Here is a 19,106-nt window from a genome sequence, read left to right as displayed (position 1 = left end):
TCACTGCAGCTGGAAACTGAGGATGAGGAACATGAAGAGGCTGGCGTTGATAAGGAGGTCTCACTTCTCTCACCTTGCGAGCAAACTCGTCTACTGCAGCGATGTCTTCCTCACCAAACCAACCACGAAGCTCTCCAGGAGGTGCCATCACTTGACAAATTATAATCAACAGATCTACTAGAAGAACTTTACTTCGCCACGGCTAATCTGGAGAGGCTTCACTCCTTTATATACTGTGCATCTCTTTCTCAGAGGCTCAACACAAACACAAGAGCAAAAAGGGGTTCAATTATTGGGCTTGCTTTCGGTGTTCGGCAATCCTACCAGTGCCTCTCTTTTGTATATTCTTCTTTATCTTTGAAGAGATTGAATCATTCAAACGGTACTGATCCTTGTGTCAACTATCCTTTGTTTAGAATCTTTGAACCATACTTCTTTATTTAGACTTTGATATATAGTTGCCAATTGTCTCAAATTCTCTTCTTTCTTGAAGGTTGGAATAGATCCCAAATCCAGATATTTGTTATCTGTGGATCAAGAACAAGAATTATTCTGAGAAGAACTTAGGGACTTGGATTAGGTTTGGCAGTGGTCCCTTATTGTGGATGCACGAGGGAATCAAACAGTGCTTAAAGGTTTTACTGAAGAACTTATGCTACTATCCGAGGGACCAAAATACTGGCTTAGATTTGATTCAAGTAATCAATGAGTTCAAGTCAAAGGTTGATTTTTTTAGAATTAATGGGCGTCAAGATCTGTAAAGCCTTGTTATCAAAGGAATTCCATTTTTTTTATTCTTTTCTGCTAATCAGATGAATTCTTTTTTTTTTTTGTGTAAGAATTAGAATAAATGTTTGGGGGAACAAAAAATGAGAACTATACACTAAGATATCTCATTGTACTTGTCTTTCTCTGTCACATGCATTCGTCTAAGTTTATGATGTTTCATCAAATTGAGCAAGCTCTACTTGGGCGCTGCACAATAAATACCGTACAACCTCAGGTCCATATCAAAATTTATGGTCAAAACAAATATAACTTCAACTTTTGGAAAATCAACACATGGGCACCCTAGTTTTTTGAAAATTTCCCCATTTCTTTCTCAAAATTTAAAATTTTTCCCTTTAACCCTCTTTTCATGTGTGAAATATTAGTATTTGGGCATTTGAGTGGAGAAAATTTTTAACTATAAAGATAATGGATAGAAAATTAATGTTGTCGTGTGTGAAATATCAGTACTTGGTCCCTCCCGATGTTAAATCCTAGCTCTACTCCTACTCCCATAAAAGTGGAATTCTTCCTTTCGTTGATGATGCTTCTACATATGATCACCTTAATCCTTAACTTCAATGTTCATATAAGTCACATCATTTCCAAATAAAAGCTTCTCCCAAAACTTTATGGGAAATACATTTCAACTTTTCAATCTTTATCATACATTTTTCACTGAAAATAAAAATAAAAATTTAAATAAAAGAATAAAGGAAAACCATTACCTTGCATTTCCTGTAGTTTTGCATTAAAGTCTTAGATACTGGACCCGTAGGCCTAGGGGATAAGGAGATAGGTGGAAAGGAGAGACTAAATCTAAGATTTATTTTTATCTTAGTCTCTATATATGAGGCTACCACTACTATACTAGAAACACATATGTGGATTAAGTTTATGACATAGATCAACACTTCACAAGTAAAAGTGTTTATCTATTGCTACCTAGATTATTGAAAAAGCATTAGAGTCTTGTACTCTAGTGAGACAACTCAAACCCACAGTTAAGGCAGGCTTGGATATGGGTCACAACCTTAATATATATATGCTCCAAAATCCAGGTGAGAGCATGAGACTGCGCCTGGCCCTTGGCATGAGGCCTCTATGCACTATACTCTTGAGTGATTTCAAGCTAATGCGATTTGAACTAGGGTGTCACACTGTACTCTATGTGATTTATATATTTGCAAAAATACTTGAAAGATGTAAGATTTGTATTGATTTTTGAGAATATAAAGGTTGAGTATATTGAACAAGGGAAAAGAAGACAACACTATAAGGTCTCTATCTCATAAACCCAACACAGACAGTACAAAAAAAAAAAGTGAAGAGGAGCTACTTCATTATTGGGTTTGCTTCTAGTGGTCAACAATATTTTTATGTACCCATTCGTCTTTATCTTTGAACAGGTTTAAAGCCTGTACATAATATTCTTATGCCTCTATGATCGAATATACGGGATTTAAGAAGTCTACATTGGTGTCTTCTGTGAGGAAGAGGATAACAAGAATTTTGCTGAGAAAATCTTGATGAACCACTAAGGTGTGGGCCGTGTGGCTAAGAGATTCAGGCATTTGAACTTTGGATAAAGGAGGAGCTCCCAATCTTTATTTTATTTGGTGAGTCAAATCCTTGAACTTTGTTGAGGTATGCACTGCAAACAAGCAAACTCCCACCATATTGAAGGTTTGGCCAGTTGGTAATGGTGACACCTTTTAGTGAAAAGATTACGGATTCGACTCTCTCCTTGTGGTATGTGTAATAGTTCAACCTCCAATTAAAGAAAAAAGGCAAGCCTCCAATCAATAGAGTTGGCTATTTTCTCAAGGGTGAACTGAACTTGCTGATTGGATAAACCATGTACAACTAATGTATAGCATTATGCTGTACTTATAAACAATCCCAAATCTATAATTGACCAATATCCTCACTGTGTAGAGAGAAGAGAGAACAATTGAATAAGAGGGTTGGACAATAAAATGTATTTTCTTACCATACCAGCAAAATGAGCAAATACATATTTATAGTAAACTAAAATAGGATTACAAAATAAATGTAACTCAATTATAACTTCAACTTTTGTCTACTTAAGTCTAAGTCACTACAGGAAATTTACTTATATTGTGACACATTAAAGACCTAAATCAATAAGAAAATCACAATAGAAGCTATATGGTGTTACTTCTCATATTCATATCTCATCTAGCTCTCTTAATCAATTTGAAAATTTTAAATCAAAGGTTCAAAGGCAAAAGCAAACTTCCCCTAGAAGAAGTAAATAGATAGACATAACAGGTTCCACGACCAAATAAATATCTAAAAAGTATTACAAAGGACCAACCTCTGTCCTTTTTAATAGAAACCATTAATGGCGGGATCCGATGCTTAGAAAAGTTCTACCTGTTATCATCTATTTACAATCTTAAGTACGGACTTCATAAAGATAAACACTGATAAAAGTGATTTCCACAATAAAAGGATCTCGAAAGTTATAGAGCAAGCGTATCTGATACTCTCCAACTCTCCAAGGCATATATATAAGGAGCTCCATGGATTTCTTAAGGTGTCAAACAAACTACTCCAACTTTTCAGGCTCAACAGGGATTGAAATGGCAGGCCAGATGGATCTTGTGAAGATAGGGAGAGAAGCATTTCAAGAAATAGAAATTAGAAAGGCACGTCAACCCAATCTGGAGAAAATAGGGAGAGAAGCCTTCCAAAACCTGGACCAGCAAATTGGCCGGAAAGGGAAGAACCTTCGACCCAACGCAGGTAATCATGTCCTGGCTGTTGCAATCGTTCCACCGGAAGAAGTTATAGATGGTGAAGAAGCAGCCTATAAGTACAGAGGCAAGCTGATATAGGATGTGCTTTGATAGATCATGCAGTGCACTCTGAACGTACTAATTCAAAGCCCTGCAACTCTGCTTAATTTCTCATCATCATGTCTTCCCTCTTCTTTTTCCTTTCCTCATAAAATATGTATCTATGTTAGTATGTATGACCAGACAAAAAGGAAGAAAAAAAACATGTGTGTATTTATATAATCTGCAGGTGAGAATAAAGTTAGCCTTCAACTGAGATGTCAAGAGTTATTGAAGTAGTATTTTGTGGGTTATCTTACTTTATATTTAGCTTTCTTCTGTTTCATGCAAGAGCTCTGGAGCTGCTAAAATTTCAAAATTTTTCTTTTTCTTTTCTAATGGGGACTAGGGGGTGGGTGTGCTAGGGAACCTTCTATTTGGCTGTTGAATTAAGACCTAGTAGTACATATTGATGAAGGCCTGTTTTAACGTTTTGATTGATATGAAGCATCTTTGATTAATTTTAACAAATTTTTAATTTCTCTAAATATAGAACTATGCAGTTGACTTAGAGAGGCGCTTCTAGTAGAGGATAACGTAGTCGTTGTATTTCACTTAGAATTACGAGTCAAATTATCACTCTGTGTGTGTCATCATTACCTTTGAATTTCATTAATATGCTTAAACATATGCTCTCTTGATAAACTTTTAGGTCTTGACCATCGAAGCAACCATTTCTCATATTTCAATATGGTAAACCAAAGTTTCTATACCAAAATTTTGAAACATTTGGATTTTGGTGGGAGTTGAAATCTCAAGCAAAGCCTAAATTATGAAACTCCTTGAGATTTGCATGATAATTTTTCAGCCTCAGCTGTATTACTACTCCAAACATGATGATTTGTATTTGGATTGAATTTTTTGAAAATAAAGTTATGTTTGCTAGCACACATTAATTTATATTTCTGAGCCATAAAAGAAACAAAACCCCATTTCTTATTCACAATATTTTTGTTGTTGAAACTCTTATAAATTCTTTAAAATGACATTGAATGATCAAAATTTCGGTTGGATATTTAATTGGGTTGACATAGGATTTTGTATAAACATTTTTTTTTTGGCTTGAGAATCTAATCTATTGATCAGAAGAAAGACAAGGAAACCACGAGGCATTCGAAGTACATAGCTTCTGAAGCCACGGAGGGAAAACAGACTAATCATCAGCCTGTACAGCTTGCTCTTTAGCTACAAACTAAATGAGTTGGAGCAACATATGAGAGAGAGAGGACTTTATATATTTGCTGTGGTATACAAGGGAAGGAGAAACTTTATTTATTAACTTCATATTTACTTTATTTATTTCATAAGGTACAAGAAAATCTATTATTAACGAAGAGGCTTACTACGAGGAGGCATTTTGCTGGCACGGTGCTCAACAACTAAGATGCCACCATACATCCGGGCTGCTTGGTTGGCATCAATTGTTCCAGAAATTCGCGGAGGATTTTTCACTGCAGCTGGAAACTGAGGATGAGAAACATGATGAAGAGGTTGGCGTTGGTAAGGAGGCCTCACTGCTCTCACCTTGCGAGCAAACTCGTCCACTGCAGCGATGTTTTCCTCACCAATCCAACCACGAAGCTCTCCAGGAGGTGCCATCACTTGACAAATGATAAACAACTGATCTACTAGAACTTCACTTCGCCACGGCTAATCTGGAGAGGCTTCACTCCTTTATATACTTTGTGCATCTCTTTCTCAGAGGCCCAACACAAACACAAGAGCAAAGAGGGGTTCAATTATTTAGCTTGCTTTCGGTGTTCGGCAATCCTAGCCGGTGCTTCTTTTGTATATTCTTCTTTATCTTTGAAGAGGTTGAATCATTCAAACGGTACTGATCCTTGTGTCAACTGTCCTTAGTATTTGTTGAACTGAGTTTAGATTCTTTGAACCATAGCTTCTTTATTTAGACGTTGATATTTAGTTGCCAATTGTCTCAAAATCCCTTCTTACTAGAAGTTTGGAATAGAACCCAAATCCAGATATTTGTTATCTGTGGAGAACGAGAACAAGAATTATTCTGAGAAGATCTTGGGATTTGGATTAGATTTGGCAGTGGTACCTTATTGTGGATGAGAGAATCAAACAGTGCTTTCAAGGTTTCACCGACAATTTATGCTACAATGATATTCTTGGAGGGACTATAATACTGGCTTTGATTTGATTCAAGTAATCAATAAGTTCAAGTCAAAGATTGATTTTCTTTTGAATTAATGGGCGTCAAGACAGTAAAGCCTTGTTATTAGATGAATTCAAGAGAACAAATCTCTGAGGAACCATGAGAACTATATATGTACCCAAGATATCCCATTGTTTTTGTCTCTCTCTTTTCACATGCGTTCATCTATCATTGGTTTCTGATGCTTTATCAGATCTGGCTCGAATTGCCCACCAAATTTGTGGGCAAGAAACCTATCAAATTTGATAATTAAGGTTTTAAATAAATGAATATATATGTTTAGATAAATGGCTTGTGCGTTCTGGTTTTCGATGTTTTAGGGTTTGTTTGTCAAACTTTTTTTCTTTAAAGTTTCATGCATGGCACGGTGAAGGAGCAGAATCTAGCCATGAAAGTGACATGAGAAGCTTGCAAACCACAAATCAGGGGGAAAACATTAAAAAATAGAAAAATTGCAGAACGGTTAATAAATAAAAGAACATAAATTTGTTAATCTTGTTTCCTCGTCCCTACTCTTAGTTTTTGCTTCCTTCAAATAGAAGTTGCAGAAGGGTTAACCAAAAACTTGTTTTTGGTTGTCATAGATTTATAGAATGATTTTTTCCAAATTAAGAATTGTAAAGGCGAAACCATGTTCTAGAACCCTAATAGTTCTTTCAGTGACCTACTAGCCATGGCTTATTGTTGGTGCAAGAATCCATCCCTCCCCGCAACTAAGCTGCAAACGACGAAACCATTTTGACATTGATAATCTCCAACTAGAGTTTGCAAATTAGGGGTTTAGGATCTGGTAGAACTATGGGTTTCCTTTTACAAATTTGTAAAATATTAAATCCATTAGTGTAAAAAAATGAATGTCGTATTTACAACGCAACCCCACTCTTTTAATTAAAGACTATTCGATTGGTTTATCTACACGTGACGCAATCTCGATGATTCGCTGCAGCCACCAACAGCTGCAAATAAAAATCTAGATACTTTAGTAGGCTGAAAATTTCTCCAAATTTTTTTTATATAAAATTTAATGCCCTTAATCCAAATATTGAAGATCTCCAAAGCAAAATTTAGAAATTACTCAATTAATGGACCAAACCTACTTAAAACGGCCCAATTTATGCGTATGGATACATCATAATTTATTTCATTGACCCCATAAAGGCAAATAACTCCCACATCCTAATGGAAACTAATTAAAGTCCAAATATTATATCGACTTATCACGGTGGAGGTCTTGCTATGATTTATTGTGAGAATTAAAACTCAAAATCAATAATATATTCTAATCAATGCTCATCAAGAATTTTTTTTTTCATTTATTTTTATTTATCATTTTAATTATCTCCAATTTCTTTAATGTAGGTGGTAGCTTTCAACATGGGGTGGGAAAAATGATGAGAATATTTATTTTTTGGTGTCTGATGTTCATCCGGACCAGCTTGCATGCACCTTGATTACATCATCAGAATGAGTTTTGGTACAAGGGTTAAACCTATGACCTCTGCACAGAGAAGAATATTTTCTTTATTGGTGATTTTAAATGCATTCAATAAAAGCACACGATTGTATGATTAAGCTTTTAACCTAATTTTTGTGTATACTTTATCCTTCTTTTTCTTTTTCTTTTTCCAACCCTTCATTTTATAGGTAGGATAAATAGCAGATAACACATGTTAGTAGAATAGTAGCTTTAAATGATTTACTAGTCTTGATTACATCACTAGTAAGAATATTAGAGTATTTATAGTAAAAATTAAGCACACATATGCAAGTGACAACGATATGATTTATTTGATTTGGACTTAAGTGCTACATTCAAGGATGAATCCCAAGGACTTTAGGCATCATGCACTAACTAAATCGGTAAAAAGAGGTTACAAGAAGGTTCACTCTGCACTCACTCTCTTAAGTACATCAACACAAAGAGATCAAACAACTAAGGAGTATTCCAACACCAAATACCTTGTAAAGAAATGATATCACACCTAGCATGAAAGAAACTTGAAAATCCACGCTCCCATCTATGCTAAAATCGAAGGAATTCACCATTGAACAAGAGAGCAACACGGGTTGAAGAACCCTAGGACCAAGAGCAACCACAGAGCAACTGAGACATCCAGAGATGAAAATAAATTGTAAAACCCTAAACCTAAACAGGACCTATTTATACAAACCCCCTAAAATAACAAATAGGCCCTACATAAGTCATATAAGTATAGTCCTATATCAGACAAAAAAAAAATCCTCTACTGTGCATAGCAGTACATTTTTGTATCAAATGATTGGTTGAGATTAAAAGTTTAATTTTAAATTTAAAAAAAAATCCTCAATAGTCTTGTATTTACTTTGTTTTTTCAGCTAATTATTTGATATATTTGTACACTATTGTGTAAAGCAAAGAGATATACACAGCAGAGGATATTTTCCCATATTAAACCAAAATACCTAGATTTGAGCATGCATTTCTAACAATCACATCCAATAATTATCTTTCCAAGACTCTTCATGGACAAACTTGTGGATATAGGTATATCCATTTTTCAACCCTTGTTCTAGTAACTTCTCCTTGTCTACTAGATTTAGATCACATGCAATTAGTGATAGACAAGATTCCTTTTGTTTTGGTAAGAACCAACAATATAACATTTTAGTCAAATATTAAATATACATATTATATATAATAAAATACGCCCATTGTTTTGGAAAGATTTGACATAATGACAACATTATGTCATAATGCTGAAATAGACGATGAAACTTTTTTTTTTTTTTGGTAAACAATAGACGATGAAACTTGGTTGTATAATAATTTCCACTCCACATAATCCGTCTCTCTCTCTCTCCGCACGAGATCATCAAAACTTTCTCTTGGTGCTCTCAACTGTAGTGACTGGCTATGACCTTCTTTCATGCGTTAATTGGTGGGTTGTGGTCGCCAGCGGGGTCTAGTCGTCGGCGGTGGTGAGCAGTTTTCAGTGGTAAGCTAAACTTCGTCTCATATTTTTGATGGGAATAAAAAAATTAGAGAGCAGAGTGACATTTGAATTTTGAAGTTAACAATGAAAGTGATATTAAATCTCTTACCACCGTTGAGTTTACCAAGGGGCGTGAGAGTACTTAGTTGTACACGCACTTTTCACAACAACTAAATTAGTAATAGTAATTTGAATTCGAATTCGACATCATCAAGAGTTATACATAAATTAGTAATAGTTGTTCCCATGAGCTTATGCATAAGATTCACTCACATAAGAAGTGCAAGAAGGGGATCATGGCTATAAAACTTGATATGAGCAAAACTTATGATAGAATGGAATGAGTCTGCTCAGCTGTGGATAGAATGGGTAATGCACTTTATTACTACCCTATAATACTCTATTTTATTCAACAGTACTCTTCTTCAATGTTTTCAACCATCTCGAGGACTGCAACAAGGTGATCCTCTCTCCTCCTACATTTTTGTCTTGTGCGCTGAAATTCCTGACTTCTCATATGGATTTAGCAATGCGCTCTAAAAACCTCAAGGGTATTCAACTATCTTGTGGAGGGGGATATTTAGCCCACTTAGCATTCGTAGATGACTTGATTTTATTTCGCCAAGCTACTCTCACAGCGGCATGAATGTTCCACAACCTCATTGAATAGTATTGTTATTTTCTGGTCAATAGATTAATATATCCAAGACCAAGGCTCATTATAATCCCAACATGGCATCTCTGAAACGGCAACTATCCACCCATTTTCTCAGCACTCCAGCGTCTTAGATGTAATCTAATTGGGTATCCCTATTCTCCATGGGAAACTAAAGAAAAAAAAAATACTATGATTCCCTCTGGAGCAGCGTCAATAATAGGCTACAAAGTAGGCAAACAAAGCTTTTGTCTACGGCTGGAAAACAATATTAGTCCAGTCTACTGTCACCACTATGCTAGCACATTTCATGTCATGCTTATTTAAATTACTAGCAACAATCCTTCAAACACTAGAAAAACTCACTACAAACTTCTATTGGTCGGATGGAGATAAACAACAGGTGCACATTGTCCATTGGATCACCCTATGTCAACCTCTTCAATATGGAGGTCCTAATCTAAAAAATATGGAAGCATTTAACCTCACTCTTATGGCTCAGAAGGCATAGGTACTTCTCTCCTTAGGTAACTCTCTTTAAAGCACACTTACGAAGCATAGATATTTTCTTCATTGCTCTTTTCTCAAAGCTACAACCCCTCCCTCGACTCCTTGGAGTTGGAAATCACTCTTGCAAGCTTGTGACCTATTTTGTAAAGGTTTATTCTTACAATTTGAAGATGGTCGACACACCAACCCTAGATCCTCAACCAGGTTCCTGGCCAACCTTTTGATATGGGATGCTTCTCGGTTGCACATTTCGACCTTCGAGTGGATGCTTTTATCTCTCATGACTTCGCCTAATGGGATCATGATAAATTATTTCACTGGTGGCCTCTAGAAATAGCTCACAAAATTCTCTACCTACCTCTGCCACTCACACTGATGGAAGACCGCTATGTTTGGAAACCTACATCTTCTGGCCTTTTCACTATTAGCTCGGCTTATAAGCTTGCAGTCACTCCACCTCGCTCTTATATAGTTCTTGGGCATTTTAACTAGTTAGATTTTGACATCTCCCTCTCCCACCATGTATCCTACATTTCATCGGTCTATGGGCTTTATGGCATCTCTATAAGTCCCTAATTTGCACTTCACAGCCACCGACATTGTTGGATTCGTCTAAGCACATCCATAGAGCCATTATACATCCTTTCCAATCAAGACTCTTGTTCAATCCAAAGCTACAATTCGATGGGAATCACCACAATCAGACATGATTAAAATCAATGTAGATGCTTCTTCCTACACTGAAATACAACTTTCAGGCATTGGAGGTATAACTCAGGATAAGAATAATTAGGTAATTTTCTACTTAGACAAGGTAGCGGTGCACAAGACTCTCATTATCTAAGCCTTGGTAGCTCGAAAAACTCTTTACTGGGCCTCTTAAATCAAACTCTCCAAGGTCATATTGGAAACTGATAATCAAACACTAGCTTCCTACCTCAATAGCACCACTCTTCCATCTTGGAAGGTTGCACTTTTAGTACGTGACATCATTCATTTGACAGCGACCTTTACTGATTGTTCGCATGTTTAATGAGAAGCCAATTTTACTACAATGTGTTAGCCAAGACTGTAGCCAAATCGTAAGAATGGTTTCTTTATTTACACCTCCCCTCCCCCTTTTTTATCTTGGGTCTTGCTTTTTGATAATCTTCAATGTAAATTTCCGCGTGGTTTTGCTCCATTTGACTAAAAAAAAGGTGCAACAAGAAGAGATACAACAGAAACACCACCACGGGCGGTATTGTCAGAGAAGGAACCGTGCCACCAGCAGGAGGCCTTGTCCCTGGAGGCAGGACACAGGCCATCTCCACCCTGGCCCTTGAACTATGTAATCGGGGGCCGGCTTTGCCTTTGAATGAATGTGGGGTCCAAAAAAAAAAAAAAAGGGGGGACAAGAATTTAGTCAATTCAAAGTGTGTTGGGAAAAAAAAATAAATCAATTGTAGTGAAACAGCAAGCTGGGAAAGAGATTCATGGCATTATTGAAATTTAAAGAAATTCAAGGGGCAAAAGAGACAAGTTAGCATTGAAACGGAAATGAAATACAACGATAACATTTTTGCGATACTTTTGGTGGGAAGGGGAAAACTGGGGAGGCGAGTGCCATTTGCAATCGATACTAGATCATGGAGGGTGAGACTGCGGTGGCATTTTAGTAATTTTAGAGAAATCCTAGTGGCATTAGTGACCAATCAACATCGAAACTAAAGAAAATACAACGAAGATGACAGATTGACAAGCGAGAAAAACAGAAAATATAGAATTGTGGATATCTTCGTAAAACCGAAGGGGTTGTGTTTGTGTGGCATTCGCTTCAGCGCTCTCAGTTCTACTTCTCGACCATTATCCCTTCCTTGCTCGACCTCTGCTTTCGCTTACTGACGCTTAACATCGCGTAGATCTTCTTTTTTTCATGGAAAACAGACCTTCTTGGTGTTAGAAATCGAATCCGAAGGGCTTTCATGCCTTGAATCGACTTGTGAACGTTTCGACGCTGAGCTGAATGAGTTAACGGATTAGCAAGAATTTCTTATTCTGCTTATCTGAGGAGTTCTGAATCGGGCTTCTGTGATTTTACGGATTGCGACTGTTTCTATTTTCCCTTCTCGTTCGAGTCGATGGGATTTCTCTGCTCCAATGCTTTATTATAGAAATGGCTTCTGCTCCTTCTATGCCAGGTTCGTTTTCTCTCTGCGAAGAGTTTTTGTCCTTCACTATTACTGTGTTTGTTACGCGGCACGTTCCTTTTCTGGATTTCTTTCAGAATTGTGGTGGTGAATTTGAAATTTGCAGTGTCCGTAGAATGCGTGAACCTATGTAAGCTGTCGAAAGGGGATGGGACTAGTAGGTATGATTGTACTGTTCTCTCTTGCGCTTGGAAGACTCCAAGGACGCTGACTGGCTTCCTCGCGAGTACTGCCCATCATTCTCACTGTTCTTCGTTGTGGGATCGTCTGGCGGGAAGGCGAAACCGGACTAAATCTGTATGTTCCTTCAGTCATTCTTGCATATTATCGTTCGCTCCATCTACGTATTTCAATTGGATTGGAATATTCCGTTCATAAATGCAGCAGTTTTTGTGAATCTTCCAATTTCTACTGAATTTTTGAGTTACTCCTTTAAACTTGGATCAGTTAAGTGATGTGGGTGGTTTTCTTCCGCAGCTGTTCCTCGGGTTATCAATGTATCATAGTATATTTGTTATATTTTGGGCGAAGTCCGTAAATATTGCTATCCCGTTCCTCATCTGAAACGTCCTTGTTATCTACTCTTAACTATATCTTTAACTGGACGTTATTTATCTAACTTTGTTTAGAATCGTTGATTTACTTTCAAACATTCAATGATGGATTGTGCTGGTTGGTGGATTAGGAAAACTTGGCTATCAGCACGCAAGAGTAGTTTATCTACTTGGATTTGTTATTTTGTTAATCATTTATCTTTTCCTCCTTTTCCCCAATAAAACTGGACAGGGTTTTAGATCGTGTGAGTCCAATGTGTCACGACCTCAATGAAACTCTAGCAGAAGTTTAGACACAAATAGATTAAAAAAGGAAAAACAAAAGACTGCATTTGTTTGCAGTCCTTAGAACCCGGGAGCATGGTAGAAGATCTCGTTCAAGAGCGAGATCTCGTTACCATGAAAAATCGAGATCTTGACCATCTCGGTGAGATCTCGGTCGAGATATGCCATTTTTTGGGCATCAACTCGATAGCCCATCTCGGAGGGTTTTAGGGTCCCAGGTGGGCTAAAACTTGGTATTTAGCGTATTTAAGGCCTTTTGAACACTCTAGTGGCCTTGGATTTGTGAGAAAATAGCTCTAAGTATGATTTCTAAGTCTGCCCATAGTGTGAAACCGAAATGCTGTATGATTAGAGAATGTAAGGTTATATAACATGTAATATAAAACCATTAATGCTGTAGGATTAGAGAATGCAAGGTTATATAACATGTAATATAGAACCATTAAGGCATATAAATGAAAATCAAGTGTATCAAATAACTTAAATGTCATCAAGATAACATTCATATGAGTATACAATCTTGACTTTCAAGAATAGAATGATAAAAGTATACAACTGTTAGAAGTTCTATATAAATCATTAACGCATAAGTTCATAAGACAAGTAGAGGATGATTGAGCTTCCTTTGATGTTGTAGATGTGCTAAGAGTAGTTGTAAGTGAAACTTTGGCTGAAATCCGCAAAAATGGGGCAAAAATTGAGAGTTTCAACAAGATATGACAAGATATAGCAAGATTTGGCGAGATATAGTGAGATTTGGCGAGATATAGTGAGATATGGCGAGATATGGTGAGATCTTGAGCGAGATATCCCATTTCGCAGATCTCAACCTTGTTCTCGTCTCTGGTTTATGAAAAAACCGAGATATCTCGCGAGATCTCCCACCATGCCCAGGAGTCTTAACTACGTTTGTAAGTTCACAGAAGTTTTGCCCTGCCATGGGTTTATGATATCATTCCCCCGAGGAAGCAGTTGAGTAGTTATTGGCTGGTGATTGATGAGTCTTTGAAAGAATAAATCTGCAAAAATCCATGTACCAGATTTGATAGATAAAGTTTGGGATGGGAAATTAATATGAAACAAACATAATCTATGGTAACCCAGAAATAGGGGAAAATAATTGTTGGTCAATTATTGTTAAAATTTTTATTTTTTTTTTTTGCCGGAAAGGGGGGGGGGGGGGAAGAAATCTTTTACTTAAATTTTCCATTTTTAACTGATTTTGTATCAAATGCTTGAAAACTCAGTCAGGATTTTGGTTTTGATCTCGATTTAGGCTCAAACTGGGAATTAACACATTGCATAAAGGTGAATTCCAGATCCCGTATTGTGGAAGTTGAGAGCATGCAAGTTGTCTTAAAAGTTTTCCATTTGTTTACTGAACATGTCATTGAGGAGTTTTTGGCAAGAAGTACTCTGGAATGAGCGCTATCTTCCCGAATTGGAATTTTTGCGTTATACTCAATTTGTTCGGATGAAAAATATTTCATGGATAACCTTTTAGTCGTCCGTCCTTCAATTTGGTTGCACATTCCAAGGAAGATATTTAGACATCATTGATCGAGTGAAAGAATCCAACCATGTGGTGGAGTGGCATCTTCCAGTTGTGTCAATTGTTTAGTTGAATAAGATATCATCACCTTTTGTTAAAACAAAACCAGAAAAATTTAAGTGGATATTCATTTGAAATGTTTGTAGCAGTTCTGTAAAATAATTTCTGTTTTGAAGAAATTGGAGTTCTACCTATTTATATTTATTGCTAGTTTGTTGTTTGTGTTATTTCTGTTTATTTATGAGATTCCTGTTAGGTTAGGAATTGTTTGTGTATTTGTATACAACATATAGTGAGGGCATGGGAAGGTGGGGGGGGGGACCTAGTTTCGATTCTTCATCTCTTCACTTACCATCACCTCCATTTTCTGGGCCTTCCCCCCCCCCCCCCCGACTGCTTGTTGAAGACAGATTTGGCCACAGAAAATGCAAAGGGTGGGGACCTGAATATGGTGGCTACGCAGCACCTCTTCTTCTTTTCTCCCTTAGGTAAGCCTATCTGGTCCCCCGCTCTTGCGACCATTTAGACCTGCAATAGATGCGCCTTGCCCTTTGATAGGGAGTGTCACTGACTTCTGGATATTTTTGGTGGCTCCACTATCCATGACACTGTTGCTCACTGGGTATTTGGTGCTGACATTTCCCATTTTTGGTTTAAGCGTAACCTCCGCCGATAGTTTTCCAAATCCTGCCGTATTCATCAGATTTGGAAGGCCATATGTAGGGGCCTTAATTCTAACATCTCCCTCCTCCCCCCAAACCCATTGTAGATACCCAAGGATTGGATTCATTGTTGTTACCTGGGGCTTAGACCAGTCTATTTTGTGTAATCCCATTTTTTCCCTCGAGTTGTGGGCTCCCTCTCCCCCCCCCCTTCTTTTTTTGTCCCTTTTCTTTTATTCTTCCCTTGTACATTCCTGTCTTGCAGTTCTCTTTTAATGTATTATTCAGTCATCCACATACATATACTCTTATTCAAACTACTTATAGTTCAAAACTCCAGACGAAATTTCCAGTTGAAATTAGGGTTTCGTACCCAACAACTTCTAATGGAGATTTCCTGTACAAGCCAACTTTGATTTTGAAGACTATTTCTGTTCTAGTTTGAATCCAGTACAGAAATTCCCTTTGAAGATGTTTTGGTACTTTCCTTTCAAGGGTTTGATTCTCTCCAGGTTGTAATTTACTTATTTGGGTTTCTACTGCTGATTCTTCTCCAATTGATTTCAAAGTCTTGAAAGGCTGTTTCATTCAACTCCATTCGAGAAATCCCATATAATTTCTTTTGCTTTTAAGACAATCCATAAAAATTATTTTCTGTTGGTTTGTTCCTTTTTAGTTCTTTGCAACCTTGATCTAGGTTCAAGTCACACTGGTGTTATTCTTTTAAATTATTCTATCTCAATTTCCTTGGTAGTTGTTCAAAGGTTTAGACTTCAAATAATTGTTCTTCTCCACAAAGTTAGGTTATCAGATAGCATTATGAATGGAACTTAACTTTTTCGTTGTAATAAATGAGCACTGTCCTAACCATGCCTCTATAGAAATGGAGCAAAAACTATCTTTCTTCATTTTAAGTGTGTTTTCTCTAGATTTTTTTTTAGGGGAATACGTGTATGTGAATACCAGCATGTTACATGCCTTGGCTTTCATACTATGTATTAGTGACTGCTATTAGGCCTATTTGGTGTGGTGTTGTTGTTTGTGAACTTTATTCATGAAGGCTATTGAGTCGGCTAGGTGGTTGAGTGGTTCTGGGAGTATAATCAAACATAGTAGGTAGAAGTTATTAGTAAAGTTGCTAATAGTTAGGGGTTATTAGGAAGTGGATGCTTAGTTGTAAAAGTTAATAACTAGTGGTCTTGTAGTCCTATCTAAACATCGCTAGTTGTAGCGAAAAAAAGAAAAAAAGAAAAAAAAAAACTTTGAATCCCTAATTTATCATGGGTTATCTTGAGAAGAGCTCCGCTGTGCCCCAATAAGCCAATTGCCCTTGTTTCGTTCATAAAGCCAACGAGAAGAAACACATCCTTATACCACCTTAAGGTGGTTGGCTACATTGAGCCTAACAATAAAGTAGGGAAACTGAGGACTAAACACAAAGCGGGATAGGAGATGGGAAAAAGAGGGACGGGGATTGAGATGTGAACCCAAAAATGGAAAATGGAAAATGAAGGATGGAAAATAAAATGAAAAAATGAAAGATGGAAGAAAGAGGAATGGGGAGAACAGCCAGTAAGTCAAGAGCGTCACAACTAAATAGGGTCTGCTGATTGGATCCTTGCTTTCCAATAGGCTTTATCTGAGGTCATGCTTTGTACTAGACCTAAACTATGTATTTCCTTCCTCATAACTTCTATGCTAATTTTAGGCCTGCCCTAGCTCTTTCAACTCCTTAAATCAAGATTGTACGCTCTTCCTTTCTAGGGCGTCCCTTGGCCTTGGTTGAACATGACCATACCACTTCAAATGATTCTCCTATAGTTTTGTCTGTAAAGCAAATCTATCAGTTAATTCCAACTTTATCTTTTGAGTATCTCTTCCTCAGTTATTCCCCATCTTCTACCCTCCTTCCATCTGTGTATATAACAGAATATCAGAATGATAAAGTGGATTAATGAATATTTGCTGAGTGAGCAATCTCAAATTTTTATGAACTCAAGGAACCATGTTAAATTTCCCGGACAAGATGAAACTTAATGAAGCAATCGAGTGACTCCCATACCATATTTATGGTTTTCCTTTGCTGGAAATGACGAATTTGAATGCTAACCCACTAAATTTTTTCTGGTTTTTTTATTTATATTTTTACAGGTTATTTGCTAGATATGCTTTTAGATTATATGAAACCATGTCAGGCTTGGTTTTGTTTTGAAATATGGGAAACTGTCCTATTGACTTTCTTTAATGCTATAACTGGAGGATAATTCAGGCATATTTAGTTCATAAAACCCACTGGAATCCAGCTTGCCAGGGTGCTCCAGTTGAGGAACTCTGTTGCCACTTTATAATCCATTTGCCCTTGAACGAGCATACTGTTTCAAAGATTTTCTTTGGTTGTGGTGGCTACCATGGAATTCTCTTTGTATCTTGCCGTATTTTCTTATGATGGATATGCATAATTTCTGACATTTTTCAATTGTACGAATATTGCTCTTGTAGTCCTGTTGGAGATGTGAAGCCTCTGATATTGGGAAATCTGGCAACCCGCAAACTTGCTTTTCTGGAAGGCTAAGTGGATCGTGTTTGCTTTATACTGAATGCAAACGATGGCAATCGAGCTGTTCTCCTTCTTCTTCAGAATTTTCTGATGCCATATCTCCTCGAATGTTGTGGGAGGTAAACTCTTGCAAAATTTGTATTCCTTTTAATCTATAAATTATCATTTTTGTTTTTCCATTCTCACCATTGTTATTATTATTTTTGGGAAGCTTTATTTTTATACTGTGATTTAATCTTTCATTTGAATGCCAAAGTAGTAGTTGTTGTGCAATCAACATTTGTTATGTATTTTGTGACAAAGATAATCTTTTGATTGGTCAAGACATTTACTTGCATAGCTGTCAGGACACCTGGGGATCCAACTCATTCAAGGGCCAGCTAAGAACATAGGTGACAATCACCTGCCTAGGTTCCTTATTATTTACTGAATGTATTCTTACACAATTTGTCTTGCATCTCATTCTTAGAACTAGAACTCTAGAAGAACTCTGGAAGCATTCCTTATTTATTTTTACTCATGTTCCTTTTGGTTATAATAAATTAGAACACTAATATATGTAAGATAAACAAATATCCTTTAAAAGAAGAGGGGCTGAGGGCATTCGCAATGTATTTTGGCAAGATTACTAATTGAAGAAGGGGATTAAGGGAATTAATGTGTAAAATAAGATTAACAAGTATCTCATTAAACAAGGGGGAGTTGAGGGCATTCTTGATGTTGATGGATTCTGGAAGTGCGGCAGGAGAGCTAAGGGGGAAGAGCATAGCAAAAACCTCTCGTTCACTTGGAAACATGTTCTATGCATATCTTGGAGGAATCACAACTATGAGGCTGCGATAACATTGAAGGGATTGACAGTGCTGGAACTCAAGCAGGAACATTCCCTGTTTCCTTTCTTCTTTCCCATTTCCCCCTCGTTTCTTTTATGGTGGTGACCTTTGTAACTTCTCTTCTTGAGCAGCGATAGTTGTGGCTCGTCAATTTTAATTTTTCTTCCTCCCTCTCTTTCCATCTTCATCTTTATGTACTTATAATGCTGCTTCTGTGGCAGTGGCAGTACGCTGTTTGTATCATTGTTTCTTACTTATTGGGTGATGCAGAATTGAAAACATATTTAAAAAGAAGAAGCCCATTGGGTCAGGCCCATCAAAGGCCTAAAGCTATCACCCAAATCAGCCCATGGCTTTCATGGGCTAGGACTGTTTTAGTGGGTTAAAGTTAGCTGACATATGTTGAACTTCATAGTCTTGACCTAAGCTGAAGTCTAGTTTTTGAAAAGTCAATAAAAGGGGTTGTGGTTTGAAAATAAAAGAACTTATTGTCAAAGGAGTTTTCCTTTGTCAAGAGTTAGGTAGT

At 37.0% G+C, this 19,106-nt stretch overlaps 1 protein-coding gene across 1 annotated transcript in view; it reads left to right on the top strand.

Moving 5' to 3' along the window:
• The first annotated feature begins 11,712 nt into the window (after positions 1-11,712).
• Positions 11,713-19,106, top strand: part of RSH1 (RELA/SPOT homolog 1) — a 30,304-nt gene continuing 22,910 nt past the window's right edge. The window contains exons 1-3 of the mRNA XM_089153589.1: positions 11,713-12,128; positions 12,244-12,434; positions 17,690-17,866. Of these exons, the coding sequence (XP_089009715.1) occupies positions 12,104-12,128; positions 12,244-12,434; positions 17,690-17,866 (393 nt within the window). The 5' untranslated portion in view covers positions 11,713-12,103. The remainder of the gene's footprint in view (positions 12,129-12,243; positions 12,435-17,689; positions 17,867-19,106) is intronic.

This window comes from Hakea prostrata, chromosome 4 (genome assembly GCF_041222555.1).
Source record: "Hakea prostrata isolate BN-2017 chromosome 4, UWA_Hpros_2, whole genome shotgun sequence".
Taxonomy (NCBI): Eukaryota; Viridiplantae; Streptophyta; class Magnoliopsida; order Proteales; family Proteaceae; genus Hakea; species Hakea prostrata.
Note: the sequence above shows the minus strand (reverse complement) of the source record. Positions and strands in the feature narration are given on the sequence as shown.